This window comes from Harpia harpyja, chromosome 3 (genome assembly GCF_026419915.1).
Source record: "Harpia harpyja isolate bHarHar1 chromosome 3, bHarHar1 primary haplotype, whole genome shotgun sequence".
Classification (NCBI taxonomy): Eukaryota; Metazoa; Chordata; class Aves; order Accipitriformes; family Accipitridae; genus Harpia; species Harpia harpyja.
The window spans coordinates 47,678,332-47,696,651 of NC_068942.1; the positions used below are offsets into that span (position 1 = coordinate 47,678,332).

The 18,320-nt window shown below is 35.1% G+C and overlaps 1 protein-coding gene across 6 annotated transcripts in view; it reads left to right on the forward strand.

The window, feature by feature from the left end:
* FMN1 (formin 1) overlaps nucleotides 1-17,876 on the forward strand; it is a 209,676-nt gene extending 191,800 nt beyond the window's left edge. For all 6 annotated transcript variants that reach the window (XM_052782471.1, XM_052782469.1, XM_052782470.1 and 3 more), the window contains 2 exons: nucleotides 7,007-7,091; nucleotides 8,188-17,876. In XM_052782471.1, coding sequence (XP_052638431.1) covers nucleotides 7,007-7,091; nucleotides 8,188-8,232 — 130 coding nt within the window. In that variant the 3' untranslated portion in view covers nucleotides 8,233-17,876. The remainder of the gene's footprint in view (nucleotides 1-7,006; nucleotides 7,092-8,187) is intronic.
* The last annotated feature ends 444 nt before the right edge of the window (nucleotides 17,877-18,320 follow it).

Below are 18,320 nucleotides of genomic sequence, written 5' to 3' on the forward strand. Positions count from 1 at the left end.
GGATTATCATTATGTGTTTATGGGTGTTACCCTTTAAATATGAAATAATTAGATACAAAAGGAATTATTGCTGTTAATTGACCCACTGCTTACACTGCAAAGATAAGATTGCTACAATAGTTACCGTACTGGATTAAGCCATCTCTTTCAGATAGAACATACATACAAATTTTATAGGTTAGAATTCAGAAAGAGAACCAAAGATTGTCTCAATAGCTGGAGAAGGCGTAATCATTATTTAATGAGCAGAATTATATACTTCATCTTAAAAATAGGAAAAAAGTCCTACTTTTTAATGGTACCTTTTATAAAAGGTCCTTTTTTAAAATGCTTCCTTTGTTCTTGGATTTCATCTCTAGCACAAAACATGTTGATGGTTTCAGCTTAATCTTGTGAAAAAAGACATAGTGATTTTTTTTGCCACAAAGGCAATAACAGGTTTGAAAAGCAGAAGTTCTGACTGTAGCAGTGTAGGTAGCTAATGGTAAAGATGAAAATGTCCTAACAAAAGAAAAAGCACCAAGCAGTGCCCAACTAATTTTTGTTTCTTATAGTAAATTGGAGCTGGCTATAGCTTTCTACCCAACTCTTACATTTATTAAATACCAAATGAATTGTATTCATTGCCCTCTATTTCTGCACAGGAAAATGGTAAGTCTGGGGAGTCCTTGTTTGTAACACCACATGGTCATAGGAGATAACATGTAATTGCAAAATCTCTTAGCAGTGCTGGCCAATACAATATTTAATATTTTTAACCACAGATTAAGCTAATTATGAGACTATCTTGTGCCTAACAAATGACTGAAATTTGACAGAAACACTCGCCACAGAGGGACTAGTGGATTATATTTTCATTTTCAATATCACTGTGGGCAAGGAGGAGAAATATCTTTGGTTCAAGGCATTTTATCTATTTTAGAAGGCCAGATTTATTTTATAGTTTGATTTAAAAGTGAATTTCTCTTTAATCTATTTTCTGCATGTCTATGTTACCTAAGACAGTGAGAGTCGGTGGGAGTCTAGATTTGCAGGCATTTTGATCAATTTGTACTGTGGTAGAACACTCAGTCCTGACGATCAGTCAAACACTCCAAAACAGGGCATCATCCAGGTATCATACAATCTGCATGTATGGTAAGAGCCAAAAGATGAGTGTAACAGATGTTGTTTATTTCATTTGATATTAAACTAATGGTCTAATAAGGCAAGTTGAGATCACAACATAAATGAGTTTTAAGGAAATATTTGAAATATGATCATTAGGATCATTAGGTGACTTTATGGATTTATGCTGGGAGTTCCTTGTACACGTAATTGCAGCATTGGGAAGAGGCAACATATTTGTGAGAAAATTTGATCAATGAACCCTACAGCATTACCAGACTGGAGGCTAATGGTTCATAGTCATATAAAAGCTTTTGGAGTGAGTTTAAGTTATTGTGCTTGAGTGAAGAAAGAGAAGAGGAAAAGGTGGCATTCTACATGTCTGCATTCCACATGCATTTCAAGCAGATTTTAGGTGGCCAGTGTAGCCTTTGCCTATACCAGAAAGGTAGGGTTGAAGTAGCTGGTACATGAATTAATGAAGAGTTCTACCAAATTGTTTAACAATGCAGACAAAGAAAAAAACAGAGGATTTTTACATGTTTCTGAGGTTAAGGTGTAGCTATGGTGCAAATTGAGGAGGTAATTACAAATTACAGGCCTGTGCTGCAAAACAGAAATAGCTATTTCCCATAGAGCATACAATAGATCTGGCAAAGTGCTGTGTCAAGGCTTTTGCTCTTGGAAAGAAAAATAGTGTTTCCTTTTAGGTGTTATTAGGAAAGCACTACACAACAAAAGAAAAACCATCACTGAATCATTATATGAACCTACAGTTTTCCATACGTAGTCGTCCTCCCTTCCTCTCCGGAAGGATATGATAGAGCTAGGAGAGGTAAGCATAAGAACAGCTTCTGCATAAGGAACCATTTAAATAAAGGGGAAGTCTTCGGCTTGGAAAGGACCCTACTGAAAAGGATATGATAGGGATCTGTACAAGCATGATGGGTGAATGGGAAATATAGTCATTACATACCTCATCTAATACAACAGTTGAAGAGCATCAAATGGAATTGGCAAGTGGCTAGTATAAGCCAAATGCAGTGATGCCTCTTTACAGTAGGCATACTTAATCTGTTGAACACTTTGCCACAAGATGTCCCAGATGCCAAAAGCTTACATTGCTTCCAAATGGTGACAGTGGAAATTCATATTAGAAAAATCCATGGCCTGTTACATATGAAGAGAGTTTCCAGCTGTGAAAGTATTCTGGGGATTATCACTGTATGCTTTGGCTGTCCTTGTATGCTCCTAGGTATCTGCTAGTGGCCAGCTCAGATGGACTGAAGCATATTTTTGATCTGAATTGGTGTAGCCTTTTTCTTCCTATTGTTTTTTTCTTATGCACCAGCTTTCCTAAAGGCATAAAAATAGATTTTTTTTCTTGTGACTACAGAGCTAAAATTTCTCACACACTTTATACAGATAACCAAAACACTGTCAGTAGATCCAGAAAGAATAGAAACGTATCAAGCATATTAGCAATCTGAGGTTTGGAGATAAATTCCACTGACAACATACATTTTACTGTATTTGTACTGATTCAGTTAGTGAACATTTATTCTAAATGCAATGTAAAGATTTGATTAAGAATGACCAAGTTGTTGCCAGAAGATTGAAGCCTGAAGGCTTGATCAGGCAATTGTATTGTACAACACGGTAATAGAAGTGGACAGTGTTCAAACTTCATAGTGTGTTATAAGGCTCCTAATTGTGAAGCTAACCAAGAACTCTATAAAATCATCTGCCAGGCCAGGTAATACACAGGCATCTGTTTTCTAAAATTTTGAGACTGAAATGTAGCCTGTTATATTGCATGGGCTAACTGTTTTCAGGAAACAGTGCTGTTACATAAGGATTAGTTTATGGGCTGCGTGTAGAAATTACCATATGACTGAGAGCAGTAAGGCGTGTAACACACTGAAGGAATTTGAGCTATGGGGATATTTCTTAGTTTCTCAAGGGGAGTCACTGTTCAGCTGTGTTAAGGATCTGGGCTGGGTATGCAGCTTGGCTCTAGGTTGAACAGTTGATGTCGACTGTAGCTACCTCTGCTTGTTCATCTCCACCCATATCTGAAGATTTGGTTTACACAACAGTTCCTATGCCAACACAGTCTTATGGCAGAATTTTGAACTTCAAGTCATGGAAAGCTCAGGTGGCACAGAATTGTGATTCCAAGCTATTTCATAACCTACAGCTATCCACATAACCCACCAGCTGCATGGAAGGAGCTGTAGAAGCGAAGCAAATGGATTATTCCAGAATATCAAGAGGTTGAGAGAGAACCAGATAATTTGGTGTCTGTCTCTGCACAATAGCAGAGCCTCAACATGCTGGCAGCTGGCTTGTTGAGTAGCAACTGGCTTGTTTGGAAGGGATTCTAGTTTTCCTAACTGGGGGCTTTAGAGCATGGAGCCTGCCAGCTCACACCTTCTTCTGTCTGACTTGAATGGGAAGCAGGGGTGAAAATGATAATGAGTTTATCTGGTTAGTCCCTGGCTTGATATCTTTTCCTGTAAGGAGGAAAAGTATTTTCATGAGCTTAGGAAGGAAACTTTTAATAAATATGGGCTTATGTTTAGATTTCAATTCTGTGTCCCCAGTTACAAAATAAAAATAATAATTTTGAATAAAAATAATGTCTTTATTTTTCACTAATATCTTCTAATTTAAGAGGCCTGACTTGCATTCAGTTTACAGGGGAAGACAACACCTGCCACACAGAGGCAGGAAAAAGCCAATGATGTTCCCATTGCTTATAGTAAAGATCTATATGCAGTGTTGGAGTCATGGTTCTCCTACTTAAAAATACATTGTTTTGATAATTTCATTCAATTTTTTCCATTTTGTGTGGTAATGTGCAATATTGCTCAGTATTACAGTTGATACCACATCTTCTTTATTCATTAAGGTATATTGACCTCTTTTGCTCACTGTTGAAGAAGAGTAACTTTTCTTCTGAACACATCCATGTTGCAGCTGGTCAGATTTCAAGGCTTAACTGACCTGCATACCTTAATTTTTTGGCCTCATGTTATTGCTTGCTAAATTAGCACCTGCACACCTTTTGTCTCTGTGTTGTGATTCAGCTATTCTACCATTCTTTCTGGTCTCTTTGTTCTCTGCAGTGCTCTCTGTTCAAAAGTGTCCTTGTCACTATTTTTCTAGCGTGTTTTACTACACAATTCAATCCCTTCTTGCTTTTCTGTTTTAGATATTTAGATTCCGTTTCACATCTATTTCACATCTATTAGATTCAGCCCCAATTTCTCTTCCATGAAATCTCTAAAACGTGGCTAGACTAGTGTGTCCATCCATGCTATTTTATACTGATACAGGAAGATAAAAATCTTTTCATTGAGTCCATTCCTTTACACATCTCCAGACTCCCCCTCATGGTCATGCCTCTGTAAATGTCCAGCTCATGTGAGCTGCTCCCCTGTACATTAATTCACACAACAAAAACTCAGAAGAAAGGGGTATAGAGTGGTTGGTGGTATGCTTAGTTTGTGCTGTTCAGCCTACATCTGCAAGCTGTAAATTGTGGAGCTCTATCTCGGGGCTTGATTCTGCTACTGTTTCTTCAGGATAAGGCTCTTGAGGAGATTCTTGTCAGAATACGTGTTAATTGAACTTCCCTAAGTTGAAGAACTTATCAGTCCCTATTATCTTTCCAGCTGGGAACTTATCAGTCACATGTTAGCAAAGCGATGGCTTTTTTCCCTATGAGACCAGAGCGGAGTATATAATCAGTCTGTCATTTTTATAAGCTAAATATCACATGATTCAAATCCTGTTAGTGAGCTGGTTTATTTTTATTTTGTATTCCAAACTATGCATTCTATTTTTAAAAATCCAGGTTTCCTGGAAATTGTGCAAATATGGAATAAAATACGCAGAGCTAGGCCTAAATCAGTGACAGGCATCATTTTCTTTTTAAGTCTAAAAGTTTATAATCCCTAGAATTCTCCCTTCAGATTAAAATATGGACTCTAAACATTTAAAAACTATTCGGAAAACACTTCTAGGACCAAAGAGAATGTGATGAAAAAGAAAATGTGCTCAAAATAGGGAAGAGTTTAGAAGTCGATCCCTTGGTGTGGTTCTGCTGGACCTGAATACTGTCACTTGAAATACATTATCATCTTTGCATAAACTTTGTAGCTGTGAGGAATAGCATGCTGTCCGGTGGGTGCTATCATCCATCATTAAGAAGTAAACTGTGCTATTTAACAAAATTGTAAAAACATGGAATGGTGTGTTGCTGCAAAACAGGGAACACTAATTAAGTTTTAAAAATACTTCAGAGCTATTTAAACATGTACAGAATAATAATTTCATATTTGTGTATTTGAGGGTGTACCTACAGCTTGAATCAATGTTGTAGCTAAACAGTGTTGAAAATAAGTTTATGTGAAAGTAGTGTAACTGTTCCCTCCTGTTCTTAAGCACTGGAAAGTGAGACAACACCAATAACTACCCAGTAGGTGCTTCTAAAACACATATCTCAGAAAAGGAATTTTAGTTTCCAGCACTGAGCATTGACAAACACAATAATGAATTTATGAATGTGTTCTATATTTTTAAAAGAATTTAGTTTGCTGCTAGTCTTACAGCAAGGAAGTACACATCAGTAATTGCAGATATAATCCACTTTCCTATTTGCTTTTCTTCCAAAATTCCTCAAAAATTGAGTATGTCGGAAGTGGTTTGAACTGGACATGGTGTTTTAAATGCTTTTTGACTGGCCATAGCAATTATTTCTGCCAGTGGAGAAAATTAAATAGGAGAAGAAAGTAGAATTTTTCAGTTCAAGAGTGCCAAGAAATGTGTTGTTTCTCGTAAAAGACTGATTTGGTGTGCATTAGTGAAAATTGGTTTGCTGAGTTCTCCTTGCTTGTAAAAATTCACTCGCAACTTCTTTACCTCTGCATTTTGCATACAGAATTGTAAAGTGGGTGTTTATAGCATCAGCATTTTAAAGGCACTGATAGCTGGGCAGATCCTGTCTTAGGAGTGCCAAGAATTTTCTTTTCTTTTTATCACTGTTTAGCACATAATTTCCCTGGCCCTTTCTGCTGTCTGTAAGAGGAGTCAAGTCCCTTTTTGTTAAATTCTCTGTTTCTCCTTTTCCTCCTGATTAAACTTCTGATTGGGTTGTTCTTGTTAAATGCCCACAGAAACAAGGGTTCTGTATGCAAGACCCTAAGAGCAAAACGCAAGAAAGTGAGGAATCACGTCTGTGTTCTTCTTTCCCCTTATCTCAATAGTGCTCTCAGTAGACTGGTCTGTAGCTGCACACAAGAGGGATTTAACTACCCCTAGACAAGAAGCCCTTCTAATTTGCCTCTCCTCCTATTACCACATCAGTGAGGCTGGTCAGTCAATTCCATGTAAAGCAACGGGGCAAATAGTAAGGAAAAACTGGCAGATGCTTTCATTTCAAGGTTTTCAGAGGAAATATAATGTGTAGCCTGGCAAATGGCCTACTAAAATATTATCTTCTATATATACAACAGATTGAGCCAGCTAGCTTTTGGCTTTTTTCAGAGGAGTATCTTCCTTTCTTGACACTGCAGCTTTTTTGGTAGGAAAGATACTCCATAAAACCCAGATCCTGCAAGAACAGAGAAATTGTTTGCCTGGTGACATTTTCAGTGAGCAATACAGGCCGACTGTCCTTTTGGTTTTGATATTCTCAATTTAAAAATGTATTTTGATCTACTTTTGGTACTTCATTAAGTGCCTTTGAATAGTAATAGCAGTTTGTCGGGCTCATGTGCCTAAAAAAAGGTAGTGGTGGTAGTTCTTACAGATAGAGTGTATACCAAGCAGCGCCAGCACACCTTTAATTTCTTTGAATCTAACAACGTCTATTCTATGTATTTTGTTTCAGAATTAAAGTGGCTCAGCAATCAGTAAGCAAGTTAACTGCAGAGAAGAAAGTTGAAACGAAGAAAATCAATCCTACAGCTAGCCTGGTATGATGTGTTTCTCAGTATGACATTCAGAAGGGTTTTTCTGACACTATATTCTTGTCATTCAGAATGGTGGCAGGTTTCTGCTGTTGTTGAAGGGTGACATAGTATGCTTAGTTTGAACGTAGCAGAGTGATTTTCTTCCCAAGGAGAAATCTTTAAGGTTATGCCCTATGGTAGTCCAACAGTTAACCTTTAAAACTTAGTTTAGTTGTACCTAAGCATGGCTCTGCTCTTTTAGATAACAAAATATGATAAGAGCTGCTTTTCTGGTTTCTTCCCCCCTTCCACTGAAGTCTCTTGTGTTTTCTTCCATGCTCCATAGTGCACTGAGGCTCACTGCATATATTTGTCCAATGGCTGACTGTCTGGTTTTTTTCAAAACCTTACAAAACCCTGTTTGCTCTGTTGAATAACAGTAGAAGGGATTAAATCCCCATTTTGTTCCTTGCTGTTTCCCAGTTTTTTTAATACAACACAAAAAGAAGACTAATAACTTACACTGTAGATAAAACTTTTTTTGTCTGTGAGCAAGACACATAGGTGAGATCAGCATTTCTCAAACTGTAGGAACCAAGAGACTAAGGGAAGGAAACGTACATGAAGGAATCAGTATATTACTTTCATTCCCAGCAGAGCATATCAGTTGCAGGACAGGCGGCAGAGATGTGAATGACTACATTTGCTTGGGAAGAGGTCATTAAATAACAGAATCTAACTAATGCTAAATTAGAGCCTTTATGTCAGCAGAAACCATTCCAGACAAGAAAAGGTATTAGATTCACATGAATTTGAAATGTATCTGGTTTTCTCTAGCTGCACTGGTCTTCACAGAGCTGAGCATTTTTAAAGGTACACAGTATTTGACAAGTGTGTAGCTAAAGCAAGCTCATTTTTTCTACAGTAAGTAATGAATTGGTTCTGAGCCTTGCTTGAGTGCTCCAGGCATTAATTTTTTTTTAATTAAAGAAAACTCTAATCTATTGTGACTAGTTTAGTACTACTCAGTCTTCTAGACCAAATGCTCATGGCAACTTGAGTGGAGATGGAAAAATTGTAGACAAGAATGATAATAAAACTCTTTCTTTTTCATTAACAGAAAGAAAGACTACGTCAGAAGGAAGCCAATGTGACTGCCAACTGAAAGAAGAAAGATGAAAATGATAGTGTGACTTCATACCTTGCATGATGCTTTACTACACCCATGGCCCAGGGAGCACCTTATGTTAGATACTGAATTCTGCTTTGCTGATCTGTTCCAAGACAATCCACTAAAGACTTTTCAGTTCCTTCAGAGTGGTTTGTACATTCAGTGGAGGGAATTCTAAGAAGGTTTTTACATGGGAAGTCAAAATTATTTTCTGTAACTCTTCCTTTAAGCAATGTAATAGCTTAAAATGTATCTGGTTGTTAATGGTTTTTTAAAGTACTCTGTGGATAATGCACTAATACGGAAGAGCTAAAATGAGCATTTTGGATGCTGAGTTAAGTAATGACTAACAACCTGTGGGTTATTTACAGGGCTTTGTGTAGATGAGAGCAAATATGCCATTCAGCTCACAAAAGACCATTACATCATACTTTTTGTTACTTCAGCAGTAACTGAGGTAAAATTGACTGATTCTAAATAATTTTACAGTGTCTAAGTATTGGATGCATCTTTCTAAAACTGATTAAATGTAACTATAGATTTATGCTGTATTTTACTATAAATATTTTTATAGAAGCTTCAGCTTATGCCACACATTGAAATGGAAACAATATTTTGCACATGAAAAGGAATAGCTTCAAATTCTTTAGTTTTATGATTGATGGCATAACTGATTCCTTATTTTTATGGTTTTAACCTAACATTTCCTAAATTTTCAGCTTCAAAAGAAAAATGATTAAAATGTATATTTTTATTTCAGTATATATTGAAAATATGAATTCCATAAAATGATGGTTTTATTAGTCATTATTCATTGAACTAAAATACAACAATATGTCTCTATGAAGTTACACATTTGCCATTAAATCTCTGGCTTTTAATTCCATTGAAAGCTTTCTTTTAAACAGTGAATAACTCACTCTAAAATATATTAAGCAGCCTGCTCTTGTCCCCATATTTATATGAAGAATGTGTCCAGCATACATATATGTTTATATACATATATAAAAAATTTAATAAGTAAAACTTGAGGAAGAAATAAAAGAGTCTCGCTGTCCTCCTGTAACATTTTAACCATTGCCTGTAAAGTAGTAGAGCCTGAAAGAAACCCTATAGAATATCCACTGTTACTTGAAGATTTTTACTGCATTTTAGGGATTTGGATTCTTAGAAGGAGAGATCTTGAAGCAGAAGTTAATTTAAGGTAAAACAGAAAAGTGATTTTTAAATACAAGTAGGTAATGGCCTGTAAATAGGAACAACAAACGGAGAAAACATGCTTCTGCTTGCTGTCCATAAGAGAGAAATCCCTTTCTTTATGATAATGGTGTCTGAAGTTCGTTACGAAGAGAAATTAGGTGAAGCAAAACAGTACAAAAAGGTAATGGGGGAAGGTATTAGTCCTTTGCTTAGAAGCTGGAAAGAATATACATGAGACAGACATGGGTTATCCATACAGCAAATTAGAGAAACTGTGATGAAACCTAAGGCAAAGTCATCCCTAGAAGTGTACGCTTATTAAGAAAAACAGCAATTGTGGAGACCCCATTCATGAATTAACTTGAAGATTTCATATTTTGCAGGTTTCTTCAATGAGTATCTCTCATTCCTGCATAAATAAAAACAGGGGAATCAAGATTCCCTTGTATTCTTTGGAGTTTCTAGCTGCTGCAGATATACTCAAGATGTGTAAGCATAATTCTTATGAAAACAGTCAACAATATACCAGCAAAAATAATCTGATTTGTAGTTTGCCTATTCCCATTGCAGAGAAATAAATTCCAAAGATTGAAGTTTTCTGTCTTCCACCAAATAGGTAAAGCACACTTGTTTCCACTATTATTAGTGATAAACAACCGGAGCAATAATGCTTATAAAAGCCAAAGAACAACAGCAAGCAAGGCAATTCAGATAAGTGTTTAAGCAAATAAGTGTTGAGTTTTGACATGGTTTTCTATCTATCATGAAGGTAGTGTATATTGCCATTTGACTTGATGGGGAATTTTTCAATGAAATGTTCTAATTGAAATATTAATCAAGAAGAGTAACACTGTTTGTGAAAAAGGATTGGTCTTGAAAATTCTCATTAGAAATATATTATGGAAAAAAGTTTTTAAATTATTGAAATATCCTGTTTCAAAATTTCTAAATGTGAAGTTTCATTTTTCAGTTCAAATCGACTTTTCATTTTGAAATGTTGAAAAATGTATATAAAAAGGGATTAAAATTAAAATTATTGATATAAAGCATTCCTTGATAAGATTTATAATTCTGTTTTCAGATTATCAATTTCCCAAAGTTTTGAGAATTTAGGCTATTTTTTCAGAAGATTAGAAAACTTACATAGCACAGAGACATTGTTTCTTCCTCATCTTCAATTGTACTGATTTTTCTCTAAAGACAGAGATTCTGATTCCAACTTAACCCATGACTTAAATCCTCTACTACTAGTTAAACTATTTTTAAGTGAAAAAAAGAATTGACCCAGACTATTTGATACATTCTCTTAATCAAGACTAAGACTCCTGGATGGAATTCATCAGCTAAATATCACATTTACACCCCTAGTGATACCCCAAAGTGTCTTCAGACAGTGATTGAAGTGACAATGGTACACCTGCTGACCTTAACTAAAATGTTGTATTGCAGAAGAGATATTAACAGATATTATATATCTATGCAAGCTGTTCAATTATGAATTATTTAGACACTACAGACATAACAAGTGCATCAACCAGCATTCATCTTGGGGTCACCAAGTGTCACCAAAAGTTATGTTTTAAGCTTGCATACAGTTTGGTGCCTGTCTTTACCCTGAGCTTTCTAGTTTAGGGAGAATAAAAGGAGAGGAGAAAAGAAAGAAAATAAAAAGATGGACTGGAACAGAAGTCTCTGGTACATGTCTACGTTGCTGTTAAGGAAGTAAAAGTAAAGAGTAGACTAAATTAAGCCAAGTAGCAATAGCTAGACAGTTACAATTTTCTGGGCTATGTAATTTAAAATACCTCTACACTACATAGAAGTCACTTCTGTGACCATAAAGTAGATGTGGCTTAAGAGGGGTTTTTTTCTGTTCTTTGTTTTGTTTTCAACTCTTCTATTATTGCCAAGCTTCTCAAAGTCTGTCAAGCAAAGCACTATTAAACCCCATATTACTCAGTAGGTGCTTGTTACCCAAGAAAAGTATATACATTACTGATTTGTAAATTGAATTATTAGGAAGAATTCAGTTTAGATGAGTAAATATCAATAATTTGTGAAGTGCTCTTTACTTTATTTACAACATTACCACTTACTGATTTTAAAATGAAAGACCTTTTAGCATCTTTGAGAAACTTTGACAATATAAATTATATTTTCATTATGTTTTTATTAATCTATGAAAACTACCCAGGTGTTTTGCCATGACTAACACATGTAAATGTTTTATCATGTGCTTTATTATAGGGTTGTGAATGTGTAGATTGAATATTATACTTCTGTATTTAACTTAGAAATTTTTTGCAGCAAAACAGAAACTGTATGATCTTCAGTTTCTGTACATATAGAAAATTAAAGTAGAATGGATGGAGTATTCAGAAAGCAGAGAGAAAAATAATTGAACATCTTAAGCAGTTCTAGGAAGGATAAAGTTTACATAGGGTTTTAACCTTTCTGAATTGCTGAGGATATCTCCTCCAACCAGATATGAACAGCCAGGTTATCTCTGACCAGTCTAGGTTTTTTCTACATGAAACATGAATAAAATATTTTGTTTTCCATATGATGTACAGGGTTCTTATTGCCCTGATTTTCCAGTAAATTGTTAGCAATTTCTTTCTTAGATCTAAACATCTTTCCTAGCTGATGATATGGGGCAGTGGAAGACTGCGTATTTACTTATTTGTTAATACTATTTCTTCATTGCTTTAGGCCAATATCTTAAAAATGGATGCCTTAATCTTGTGTAGGTGTGGAATTTCAGAAACACCCAAACAAGTTAGAAATATTCATCTCATTACAGCATTGATGTGTTTTTGAAAATCCACCTCCATAAGCTGTGTTTCGTCACCAGTCTAAGTTTATAATTTCAGAAAATCATAAATCATATCCACCTAGTTTTTGCTCATTCTTGGCCTTGTCTCAATCCTGTTTAATATTGTTACGGATCTTGCTCTTTCTTTTTTTTCTTTTTCTTTCTTTTTTTTTTAACGCCTTTAGAATTTATTAATGCCAGTTAGTGAATTTCAGAATTTGCAGTCTGGAGAGTTCTCTTTGGCATTCTTTTCAAGATAAGCCTATGTATTTTCATATAAATGTAAAGAAAATAAAAAAGAAAGTTAAGAGGTAACTTGATTGTAGTCAATAAGTTGCTTCAAAGAGAGAAGATACTAGGAACTAAACGGTTCCCTGAGGCAGCAAGAAAAAATATAACAAAAACAGTATAAAAATTAAAACCAGATTAATTAAAATCAGCAATGAATTCCAAACTACTAGTAATGAGGCTAGTTAACCACTCTAAGAAGTTAGCAAAGATAATTGTAGTTTCTCCATTTTCTGATGCTTTCAAATCCGGATTGAACATCTTTCTCAAAGGTTTGTGTAGTCTAATACAGCTTATTGGACTCAGTTCAGATGTACCTAAGTGGCATCCCATATCCATCGACTCACTAGTCCAAATAGTTCCTCTAGACAGAAGAATATAAGTATGTCAAAAGACCTAATAAAATGTTTTTTTCTCAGCTATAATGAAATATTCTTATCCAAGCTAGAAGAGCTCTTTGTTGTGAGTTAAATTTAAAATATCACAAAGTGTGGTGTAGAACAATATAATGCAGGAAACCATTGTCAAATTATAAACATTTGTATTTCAAATGATTAATTAATTAATATCTATCTGATCCATCTTGTGGTATTTACAAGGGAGCAAATCTATATGCTCTGGAATTCAACATTGGTTTAGAGATTCCCAAGCTACGTCTGGGAAAACTGGCATTTTGAATTGTACAATGTGAAATCCCAGAATCACAGAAACCCTAGTTCCTTAGTATTTGTCAAAGGTTTGAGCATATGCAAGGGAGTTTCCCTTGGGTACAGCTAATGTGATGCAAAATTTAAATAACGGTCTCTCATTTTAGTGAATTATTAGATATGACCTGTTAATATCATTACCAAACACTTCCACTGCTTAATAGGGTTTGAACCATAACAATTTTATGCAATTGTTTTAGAGATCTAAAGTTCAAAAGTTGTGCAAGCAAAAAGACTTGGTTTTGCAAGTTTTTTTCAAAATGCCTGCAAGAACTTTTCTTTCTTGATTTTTTTAACATTGTTTTCAATTCAATAAATATTCTTAGAAACATTACTAAAATGGATGTTAGTTTTTTTCTACTTGTTGAAAATGTGGTACACCTAAACTGTAATATTTTCAGTAAATTTGGCAAGCTTCAACTGGCTTTAAATGATTTTGATTTGATACCTCATAGAATTCAAGATTTTAAATTAGGGCCTCTTTGTAAAACATAAGCACTGGGTATAAGAGAACATTTGTTTTAAGAAGCAATGAATTAAAAATGCTGAACTGATAACTTAGGCTCAGAATGCACCACCTTCCTGGGAGGACATTATCAAGTAGCATAAGCTTTCCCATAATGCAGAACAGCATTGCGTTTCCTGTAATTTGTTTCTGCCAGATGTCATCTTAGAGTAAACTGAAGGCAGCAATTTATTTTTTTTCATTAGATATTTCTGGTTAATTTCATTTCATACTTTGTCATCTCAATTTCATCTTCAACAATCTAATATTGAGGTAATATGAAGCCTTTTTATAGAGGCTGATAGTGCTTCTATATGCAAGTAGTTTTATTTATGCAAGTATTCCTGTGGCCCACACAGTAAAAAATATCCATAGAGGACATTACGGGGTCATGGGACTGAATAAAATCTCTTTTAGAATCATGTTATGAAAATTATCTTGAACTACCCTAGTATGGGACATGGATTTCTTTTCTGTGGTAGGATCTGCCTCAAAAAGTTTTGGAGCTCTGGGAGCTTTTGGAGGATGGAGGATGAGGCTGTTGGCATGGCACCTTTGCTTTAGCCATCAATGCCTAAAAGTAGGGCTTCTCTGGAGTTACATTGCAGTTGAATTCCCTGAGCGAAGATTGCCCCAGGGACTCCTGGAAGGAAGACTGGAAAAATACTGTCAACAGCCATACATTTTCAAAAGGGAAAGACATCATAGTTGTATTTCCAGACTAAAGTAAAAGCTAGCGGACTCTTCAAAAATAGCAGAAATTTTGTATAGTTGTATGTATCCTTTAATTAGGTTCTATAGATTTCAGAAATTCTGCATTCATATATGAACTTCATTCTGTGCCTGTGTTCTTGTATTTATTGCTCATATGATCATTTAATATTAACATAATCACTTATATATTCTTACTCTTCTATTGTGCTGCGACCACTAAAATGTAGACTACAAAAACTGTTGAAAGAGAGATCCATTAACAGAGTCCTGACAGGCAGTTGTATTTCAGGTTTCCCAGTGTTGTCGTGCTGGGAACCTTCATATTTTCCTAGAGGTAGGAAGAGTTTAGCTGCCATGCCATCTGAATTCTCAGCCTTTCCTAATCATAAACTAGTACTTGTAGCTTAGGGCCAAATTCTATCATCACTGATAAGTATTGTCTTTGCTGCAATTAGAAGTTAACTGGGGCACAAAATAATACTAAAGATGGCAGGTGGGGTGTTTTTGTGATACCCATTAAACTGTAATGTATTTGATAAGGTCAAAGTCCTAAAGAGTACTGACAATCTAAGATTCATGTGCTATATTGACTCTGAATCACAACATCCTTATAGGTTAAGCTTAAGTGACTTTAGAAAGAGGAGCTGTAATATCTGTTCACTAGTTGATAGTGTTTCTTTAATCATTTTTTTGAATCCTCAGCAAGATGATTTCTGTCCATCTGCAAATTAGAAAACTTTAAATGGTACATTTTCTCTACAACTTCTCCCCTCTGGGAGACCAAGCTTGTAGTTCAGTATTTTTGCTTTCTCATTTGGCATGCTGTAAATACAATCCGTTGTAGTTGGACAGATGCTCATCCTGAGCAACTATCCACAGACTTACAGGTTACAGAAACTGCAGAAACTGTGTAGAGTTCAAAGAATATAGCACTATTTCCTACTGCTTGGAGCATCAATAGTCAGCAAATGAACATATATATTGTATAGCACCTGATGCTTATTTCTTAGTTGTAAAGTAGTTTAAGGAATGTATTGCTATTAGGAGCTAATCACTATAAACTGGATAAAAGCCATGTTCTTCTAATTTTTTTTTCTCTTTATTAGAATGAGTTTTTGTGGTGTGGGTATCTTCTAGATTTTAGCAGGAAAGATACCATTTTGTAATGAATCAAAATGGAACAAGATCACAGTTCTATTCTAGACTTCTTTCATATCTGACAGGAAGGTGAAGGAATAAAACTGATTTCTTTTCATTCCACATAAAAACAATATTTTTTTTCTGATCCCTCTTCATTCAGTTATTCATTTTGTGTTACAGTCCTATGTTTTTTAAAAGGGCTGTAAAGAAATTAGAAGGTTCAGCTATGAATCTCATTCTTTAAAGATTCCCTGTAATGTTCAAATTCAGCAAACTGGGATCGGGAACTCCTCCCCTATCATCATTTTCTTCAGTGATTCATATAATTCCCCACTCTCCTTCTTTTACTAAAAGTAAAGTCATATAGCTGCCAAACTGGTTGCTAAAGGTCCAAGAAAAACTGAACTATTGGGTGAAGAGAGGTCAATTAACTTCCAAACCATAATGAAGACTTGCACGTCTTTACTGCGCACGAGCTGAACCTTTCTAATTCACCTAAGTTGAATGCAACTCAGTTCCAAAGAGATAGACAATCAATACAGTGTTTTCATGCATTTCTGCTACTTATTTTACATCAAGAAAGCCTGTCTCTCTGAGTAGGAGGCACAACTTGTGCATTTAGTTACGTAATCAACTTCTGCTTGATTCCAGACCAGAAGTATGTGTGATATGGGAGATATATCTGAGTGTTTTGGCATTACGTTTTATACTTATTTTCCATCACTTATCTAGGGGCCAAGTAGAGAGACCCAGTAACATACCTAAAATGAAAATGTTGGTTGAAAATGCCATTGAAACAATATAAAGTTCACTATTTCATTCTAGTGGATATTCATTTGAAGAAATCCATCCTCACGTAGTTTCCTATTGAAGTGTTTGGGTTTGTTTGTTTGTTTTAATTAAAAGTTGATATTATATCAGATAATCAAGCTGGCTTGTCTGGGACAAGCTTCTATGGGGGCTTGAGTGCTAGTCAAGTAAAATAATCTGTGTGCATGCTCAACAAGTCCACTTGTAACTACTGTAGTCTGAACAGCACCGTTTCATCTGTGTATAGCTCAGAAAAGGGAGAGACTTGAGAGGGAAATTTAACAGATTTTCTGGTGTCAAGTTCAGAAAAAACTATGTCAAATGATAAGCATTCTTGTCATATTGCACTGGTTTTGAAACATCAATGATATCTGTTGCAAAGAAAGAGAAAACTCATGCTCCATGTCAGATGGAATTGGATAAGGACTTTTTACGGAGAGTTGGTAAAAGTACTATTTCTTGTAGGAGCTCTCAGCAAAGCTGTGAATTCCCAGCTGATGACTGGCAGGAGAAACAGAATTATTTTTGTAGGTTTTTGAAAATATGTATTTATTATAATGACACTTTGAGGGGTATATCAGCCTCAAGAAGAAAAGCTGCCCCTGTCATTGTACTCAGCTATTACTCTCTGTACAAGCTAAAAGCTTTGCCATATTCAGAAGTTATAGGAAGCAAAAATGGAGAAATACTATTCTGGGAAGAATCAAAGTTGACCTCTGGAAAGTGTTTTTAGTAGGATTATAGTATGATTTTCAACTTTCATTTAGTTATTTTGAATTTTTTTTGTTTTCCAATCATTTTGAGTTGAATAGTTGCACTGTTGAACATTATTGTTGTTGGTACTCTTCCCTCTCTTTTCTCCATATGACTCAAAGCCATCAAAATACAGGCCTCTCTGGCTGGTTAACTTCTCTTTGAAAATGTAGCAAAGTGACAAATTCTCTCGCAATGCTATTAATATTCTCTGTATACCTAGCGAGTTTCACAGACATAACAGGGTTTAAGTCTCTCATGTCTATACGGGATTTGCTTTAATAAAATCGTAGTTTTGCTTGAATGTTCACACATACATTCAGCAGTTAAATATTTGCTGTCATCTGAGCTCAACTTTGCATTTTTCATCCCACAAAATGTACAGCAAAAGTAATGGAATATTAGTATGGTTTAGGTTTTTTGTTTTTCAGGAATCAAGCTCCTTTTAGTTCTTGACTAAATATGTTATAAATGTCTTAAAAGAATAAGCTAAATAGATTCAGGTGCTTTTTTCCCCCCCTTCTCATTGTAATTATATACGTGTGTGTGTGTGTTTCTACTATGTATCTGAAAGTTTTTCTCAAAAAACAAGATGTGCACATGATTAACTTTGTAAAAGTTATTGTAGTGGAATGGAGTATTTATTTTTAAACTAAATTCTTAAGGAGCCATTTACTGTAAATAAAAGACTATATTTTCCTCCTCAGTATTTTTGTTCATTGTATCAATTGTATTTTTGTATGTAAAATATATTGTTGAGTTACTGTAGGTTTCTCTGTTTGAATAATTATGTCTAAATGACGGTTTTTATTTACACTGCTTTACTGATTCAGTTAATATTCCAGGTTCAGTGTGTTTGTTAAAAAGATACACAATGTTTTGGGGATCTGCAAAAAGTTCAAATATGTAGCTTACTGATATAAATTTCTTGGAGGTATTTTAATAAATGTTGGGGGGAGGGTTGCATCGGAAACAATTTGTACAGACGTCTGGGGATGTGGATTTCCTTAATTCTTGTGCCACTGTTAGCAACTTGTCACATTTCCAAATACATAATATTGAAAAGCTCTTCAATGCTCTTCAGTAACTCAGAGCAGACTGCCCACAAAATGATATTAAATATAGTATTTGAAAGGTATGTATCATTCAT